General features: G+C 45.5%; 1 protein-coding gene across 1 annotated transcript in view; it reads left to right on the top strand.

Annotated features, from left to right (window-relative positions):
• Positions 1–6,723: 6,723 nt before the first annotated feature.
• Positions 6,724–7,726, top strand: part of SPN (sialophorin) — a 4,290-nt gene continuing 3,287 nt past the window's right edge. Inside the window, exons 1-2 of the mRNA XM_025853837.2 lie at positions 6,724–6,820; positions 7,205–7,726. The exon at positions 7,205–7,726 is cut by the window's right edge and continues 3,287 nt beyond it. Of these exons, the coding sequence (XP_025709622.1) occupies positions 7,221–7,726 (506 nt within the window). The 5' untranslated portion in view covers positions 6,724–6,820; positions 7,205–7,220. The remainder of the gene's footprint in view (positions 6,821–7,204) is intronic.

The raw sequence follows: 7,726 nt of genomic DNA on the forward strand, positions 1-7,726 counted from the left end.
AATTCAGTCTTTTACTCTATTTCTTTTTAATAGCATCCTGTTCTTATTTTAAGGAAGCAATATCTTCTCAAATTCTCCAAGAATATCAGAGCTTGCTTGCTTGCTTGCTTGCTTGCTTTCTTTTTCTTTCTTTCTTTCTTTCTTTCTCCTTCCTTCCTTCTTTCCTTCCCTCCTTCTTTTTTCACTATATAACTTCCACTGTTTCCTCAAAGATTATTTTTCATTTTGTTTATATACACATAATACTCTTTACTACATTCTTTTTTTTTTTTAAGTAGATTCCATGCCCAGTGTGGAGCCCAACGTGGGACTTGAACTCACAACGACCATGGATCAAGACCTGAACCAATCGGTGCACCTGGGTGGCTCAATTGTTTGAGCTGCTGCCTTCGGCTCAGGTCATGATCCTGGAGTCCTGGGATCGAGCCCCGCATCGGGCTCCCTGCTCAGCAAGGAGCCTGCTTCTCCATCTGCCTGCCACTCCCCCTGCTTATGCGTGCATGCTCTCTCTCTCTGAAAAATAAATAAAATCTTAAAAAAAAAAAAGACCTGAGCCAAGATCAAGAGTCAGACACTCTACCAACCAGGCCACCCAGGTGCCTCAATGCTCTTAACTACAAATAACTTCTAGGAAGACCACAGAAGGGGATAGGTGGTATTCAGGGCCCGTTGACCAGCTTTTTTTTTTTTTTTATGAGATAATACAGGAAATGACTTGGTTCTTTTTATTATTGTGATAAAAAAACACATAACATAAAATGTACCATCATAACCATTTTTAAGTGTACAGTGAAGCAGTGAAGGTTGGTGCATAAATATTTATGATTGGTATATCTTCTTGGTGAATTGGTCTTTTTATTACATCATGTCCTTTGTTTCTTATGATAGCTTTTTTTTTTTATTTGTTAGTTGTTTATTTATCAAGACAAACTATTCCATAAGCCAGTATTCGTGTTTCATAGTTCAGAACACAGGTCAGTGACAGACTTCAATGGAACTCAACCCAAAGAAATTCTTTACATTCCCAAATCACTTTGCACTCTGAAAGATACCAGCCTTCTTCATCTCCTCAAAATCTTTCATGGAATCATAATTTCTGTAGAAATCTGCATATGCCTTCTTTCTTGGTTCGGCCACAGCAAACTTATAGAAAGCTGCAACCCCCAGGGATACAGCGAACGCTCCAACAATATGAAATCGCAGACGCTTGGCCAGAAGGCCTCGCATGTGAGGTTTCGTCAAAGCACTGGAAGTCATGGTAGTTATTCTCCTCAACACCAACCTCAAACCTAACCTCTTATGATAGCTTTTGATTTAAAGTCTATACTGCCTGAGATTAGCATAGCCACTGCTGCTCTTTCAGCTACTATTTGCATAGAATATCTTTTTCCACCTTTTCACTTTCAGCCTATGTCGGTTGACCAGCTTTTACACTGCCTCAGGGATCTCATGCTCTTTGTCTCCCTGCTGGGCCACTCATATTATCATCATCTAAGAGCTGGCTCCTTTCAGAGTTGTTGGACGAGTCTTTAATCATCTCTAATGGGAGAGGGAAATCAGTGCCCCTGGTTTTCTTTTAAAAGTAAAGAAGAGGGAAAAAAAGAAGAAGATAGCAAGAGGAGAAGAATGAAGGGGGGGAAATCGGAGGGGGAGATGAACCATGAGAGACGATGGACTCTGAAAAACAAACTGAGGGTTCTAGAGGGGAGGGGGTGGGGGGATGGGTTAGCCTGGTGACGGGTATTAAAGAGGGCACGTTCTGCGTGGAGCACTGGGTGTTATACACAAACAATGAATCATGGAACACTACATCAAAAACTAATAATGTATGGTGATTAACATAACAATAAAAATTTTTTAAAAAGTAAAGAGGAGGGGCACCTGGGTGGCTCAGTTGTTAAGCGTCTGCCTTCGGCTCAGGTCATGATTCCAGGGTCCTGGGATCGAGCCCCACATCGGGCTCCCTGCTTGGCAGGAAGCCTGCTTCTCCCTCTCCCATGCCCTCCTGCTTGTGTTCCCTCTCTCACTGTCTCTCTCTGTCAAATAAATAAATAAATAAATAATCTTTAAGAAAAAAATAAAATAAAGAAGAACTTTCCAAGAAACCTCCTTTCCTTCATTTCACTCCCTTCCTTCATCTCACTATATATGGGGTACATTTCCCTTTCTAATCATGGGCTAGGGTGAGGGTAGTTCCTTTAGATTAATCAAACTTTATTTATTTATTTATTTATTTATTTATTTATTTATTTATTTTTAAGTAATCTCTACACCCAATGTGGAGATCAAACTTACAACCCCAAGATCAAGAAGGACACACTTCACTGACTGAGTCAGCCAGGTGCCCCTAATCAGGCTTCTCCTGGGGCTGAAGAAGGACTCAGTGTTCCTGACATGCATGGAGGGTGGGCCTCTGCACAAACTGGGGTTATTTAGGAAGGAGGGGGGCAGAATGGTTGATAGGATAGTTTCATTTTGGTGCTTTATTTCCACTTTGCAGGGCTTCTTTGAATATCTGGTAGTTCTTCAAAGTCCTTTCATCTTTCAGAGTGAGCTACTAAACACTGACTGGGGCTTTTGGTACTGGAGTAGGGCTTTCTAACTTAGAGGTTGGATTTTCAAGTCCCTGTCCCCGCTTTTTTTGAGAAAAACTCTTGGATAAGCATCAAACTACTCCTCAGTAAAATCAAGTATTCAGATCCTACTAGAAAATAAGACAATGCTTCTAGGTTCTAAGGAAATAATTTTTAGCCTAGAATTCTATATCAAGCAAGTGTAGGAATAAAATAAAGGCATATTTAGGGGAAAGATAAATCAGAAAGTTTACCTTCTTCTTAGGAAGGTCTCTTTATTAGGAAATGATTTGAGGATGTGCTCCAGCAAAAATGAGGGGGCACCTGGCTGGCTCAGTCGGTAGAGCAGCAACTTTTGATCTTGGGGTTGTGAGTTCAATCCCCACATTGGACATGGAGCTTACTTATACAAATACAATAAAAATAAAAATGAGAGGGTAAGCCTTTGAAAGAGGAGGATGTGGGGTGCAGGAAATGGGGGAGCCCACCTGGGAGAGAAAGAGCCACGGGTTCTAGGATGAAACTGTATAGCAGTAGGGAGAGGCAGGGGCCAGGTAGGCCTCCTCTTGGTGCAAGGAATTATGAAAAGCAATTAGAAACTCTAGGAAAAATTAAAAGATGTATATTTCAGGGTAGATAATCATAGTAAAGTATTGGCTGTGCACTGAACAAAATTATATAACCTTTTTTTAAATAAAGATTTTATTTATTTATTTATTTGAGAGAGAGAGAGAGAACACGAGCAAGGGGAGAGGGGCAGAGGCAGAGAGAGAAGCAGACTCCCCGCTGAGCAGGGAGCCCTACGTGGGGCCCAATCCCAGGACCCTGAGATCATGACCTGAGCTGAAGGCAGCTGCTTAACCAACTGAGCCACCCAGGTGCCCCCCAAATTATATAACATTTAAAAGGAAAGACAATTTGGGGCACCTGGGTGGCTCAGTCGTTGAGCGTCTGCCTTCGGCTCAGGTCATGATCCCAGGGTCCTGGGATCGAGCCCCGCATCGGGCTCCCTGCTCCGCGGGAAGCCTGCTTCTCCCTCTCCCACTCCCCCTGCTTGTGTTCCCTCTCTCGCTGTGTCTCTCTCTGTCAAATAAATAAATAAAATCTTTAAATAAAATAAAATAAAATAAAATAAAATAAAAGGAAAGACAATTAATAGTTTTTCATTGTTAGACTCAAATTCTGGGCCAGCCAGTGAGATGCTGCAAATATGCTACTGGGGTGCTATCCAGTAAGGTAACCATTAGCCACATGTGGTTTTCAAGTACTTGAAATGTAACTGGTTAGTTGCAACAGAGGAACTGAATTTTATTTTTTTTAAACATTTTATTTATTTATTTTAAAGAGGGGGAATGAGAGAGAGAGCACATGAGAGGGGGAGGGTCAGAGGGAGAAGCAGACTCCCTGCCAAGCAGGGACCAGGATGCGGGACTCGATCCCGGGACTCCAGGATCATGACCTGAGCCGAAGGCAGTCGCTTAACCAACTGAGCCACCCAGGCGCCCCAGAAGAACTGAATTTTAAAAAGTTATTTAATTTTCACTGATCTAAATTAAAATAGCCCCATGTGGCTAGTGACTGCCATACTGGATACTACAGCTCTAGAGGATGCCAGAAGAGAACGCGAGTATGATCTACCTAGAGCCTTATAAAAGCAAATGCACACGTAACAGAAATTGAACTGAAGAGAGCTAAAGGAAGGGAAGCCACAAAGTGACAATGGCGGACTTATTACAGCCCACGTGTACGTGGCACTGTTCAGAGCGCTGTCCATGTCCTAGCTCATTTAATCCTCAAGACTGGGCTGCCTGGCAGATACTGCGACGGCCAACCTCTTTTCATGGATGAGCAACTTCAGACATGGGAAGGACACATCTGCTGCCCAGGATCACACACTCAGCCCATGGCTGAGCCTGGGTCTGGCTCAGAAACTCTGGCCCCAAAGTCTACTCCCTTAACAACTGTACCGTGGAGCTTAACCAGATGACCGTAGCCAGTGCTACCATTTAAAATAACAAAAACAACTTTAGTTATAGTTACAGAGGGCCTAAAAAAGAAGGATGTAGCTGACCTGGGAAGTGGGACAGGGCCAGTGGGTCAAATGTTCAACTGAGCTGGAAACTGCTAGATTCTGGCAGTCAAAATGCATACGGTGAGAAATAGCTGAATTAGCAGGCCACTTAGGGATATGGACCCATCAGAAGAACCGAGAGTAGGGTAAGTTAAAAGCATTAAAAAATGTTTTTTCTGGGACCGTGACTTGGGAAGGAAAGGGGAGGAGAATTGCCATTCGTGATAAATTCTCTGTACTTATAATGTCATTACTTTGATTAAAAATATTATGTTTAGAGGGGCGCCTGGGTGGCTCAGTTGTTAAAGCGTCTGCCTTCGGCTCAGGTCATGATCCCAGGGTCCTGGGATCGAGCCCCGCATCGGGCTCCTGGCTCAGCAGGGAGTCTGCTTCTCCCTCTGACCCTATTCCCTCTCGTGCTCTCTATCTCTCATTCTCTCTCTCTCAAATAAATAAAATCTTAATAAATAAATAAATAAATAAATCTATTTGTAAAAAACATTTGATCACTTGGTTAAGCTGATGTCTACTAGATTTCTCCACCACGAAACCATGAAGCTGCTACTTTTCCTTGGTAATGAACATGTATCTTGTGGGGAGATACTTTAAGCCTATAAACATATCATATATGCACCCCTTCCCTGCTGCCCCAATTTTACTCAACAGTTTTAACACCCATTCTTACTTGAATCAATTATATGGTGGCCGCAGATTGGTCATTTTTAAAGTCTACGTTCCTTCTGTTATTTGAATTATTTATACAGACATGTCTCTAAATGCAGCACAGTAATTAAGTATCCGACCCTGGTGCTACCTGGGCTATCCTTATCTTGCGTCTTGGGCCCTTAGACCAACCTGTTTTGTTTGTTTGTTTTTAAGATTTTATTCATTTATTTGAGAGAGAGAGAGTGCAGGACCAGGGAGAGCAGCAGAAGCAGAGGGAGAAGCAAATTCCCTGCAGAGCAGGGAGCCCGATGTGGGGCTCGATCCCAGGACGCTGGGATCATGACCTGAGCCGAAGGCAGACGCTTAACGACTGAGCCACTCAGGCGCTCCACTTAAATAAATTAAAAAAAAAAAAGCCAAACAGGGGCGCCTGAAAAAAACAAAAACAAAACAGGGGCGCCTGGGTGGGGGGAGGGGCAGAAGGAAAAGCAGAATCCCCGTGGAGCAGGAGCCCGAAGTGGGACTCGATCCCAGAACCCTGGGATCACGACCTGAGCCGAAGGCTGACCCTTAACCAACTGAGCCACCCACGTACCCATAAATAAAATATTTTTAAAAAATAAAAAGAAAGAAAAACATGAAAAAATATATATACACATACAAAAACAGGAGGAGGAGAAAAAAAAAACTAGATGAAATTCAGGAAACAGCAACCACCCAAAGAAGAAAATAAAGAACCCTATTCACACCTGTCCAAAGAAACTAGATTAATGCCTCAATCGATATTTTTCCAGACTGTTTTCCATATAGAGTCCTACATTTATTAGTCTTCCACAAAAATAAAATTTTAACATATGAATGTTTAGCAACCGCCTCGGTCTAGTTAAGCACCCCGCAGCTGGGGGCCATTGTGGTGACCCCCCCCCAGCTTCTGGAGAAGTCATCAAGAACCCACCAGGGATTGCACACAGTCTGCAAACGCTTTCGCTGCCCCCAGCCAGAGTCGGGGCCTCTTCTTGCCCTGGTACTTCCTGGGAACTCTTGGGGCAGGAAATGGTGCTACCCTGGGTCTGGACCTAACAGCTTGGGGACCACAAAGGCAAAGGAAACCACCCTCCCTCCCATGTTCTCCTCCACACACCCTTGTTGTCAAGCATGCCTCCGCATCACCCCAGCTCTGACCTTCATCCCCATCCCAGCTTCACCCCTTGCCATCCCAATTCCCAGCTAAGTCCCCATTCCAGATCCCCCCACCCGCCACAACCCCCTCTTGCCTCAGCTGAGACCCCAGAACCCTTGGCGCCATCTCAGACCCTAGAAAGAGCAAGTGATGGAGCTGTCATCACGGACAGCTGGGGGAGCGGTATGGGTGGGGCAGGATGCTGGGGTGGGGTGGGTGGAGCCAGGGCCACTTCCTTTCCCCCTGGGGCCCATCTGCCCAGTCCTGCTCCAGCTTCAGGAGGAGTTGGAGCGGCCTGGCCCCAACTTTGTGCCGTTATTAAGTGAGCTGGTAAGGGGTGCGACCTGGGGGGCAGGGGCCTTTGCGGACCTGGGAATATGCTGTGGCTTGGAAAGACCCTGGTAGATGATGGGAAAAGAGGATCAGGAGCCATCGGGGCTGAATAGGGTCATGGAAGGCCGGGAGGGGCGGCCGTTGCTGGAGTGCAAGCAGCCGAGGCCTGAGGGGGCCTGTAGGTCTGAGTTGTTGGCAGAGCTGTCCATGTCTGCTCCCTTGTTCTTTCTGATAATAGTAAAAGCAAGGGTGGAAAAAGCCGTTAAACCACAAGTTGGGTCTGGCAGTTAGCAGGGAAGTGGGCAGAAGGGGAGGGCCTGGCCAGGTTCTCCCCCCTCAGCTCTTTCTATGTTTGTATTTCTCCAACTTCCCCACCCTCAGGTCTCCACTCCTGCCCATGCGTGCTGCCATGGGAATGACCTTATTTTTCCTCCTCTTTGGGGGCATCTGGATTCAAGAGGTGACTCCGGGGTCTCTGGACATCGCAACCACTTTGGAGATGTCTGTACCAGGAGGGTCCTCTGCTTCCTTGGTCTCATCTTTCTCTGAGGCCCCAAACCTCAACTTAGTGGCCCCCAACCCTATGACAACAAGGGTCCCAGAGAAGGGCAACAGCACCAGGCACCAGATCTCCCCACCTTCCTCAGACCTCTATACAGCCCGTGAAATGTCCTTTCCTGAGGCTTCCGCTGCTGCCACCAGTGACCTCCATGTACCTGAGTCAACAGTCTTCTGGGAAGTTTCCACCAAGGAGTCATCAAACCTGGAAATTAATGCAAACAGTAAACCTGCTGAACTACCAAGAAACTCTCTGGCACTCCACGTTATGACTGATGGAACCATGGCAACTGACTCTCTGGAGACCTCTGATGTAGCCGGTGGACCCCCCGTCACCATGGCAAC

The sequence above is a fragment of the Callorhinus ursinus genome, unplaced genomic scaffold, assembly GCF_003265705.2.
Source record: "Callorhinus ursinus isolate GAN/ISIS: 27379988/994484 unplaced genomic scaffold, GSC_fseal_2.0 scaffold87, whole genome shotgun sequence".
Lineage (NCBI taxonomy): Eukaryota > Metazoa > Chordata > Mammalia > Carnivora > Otariidae > Callorhinus > Callorhinus ursinus.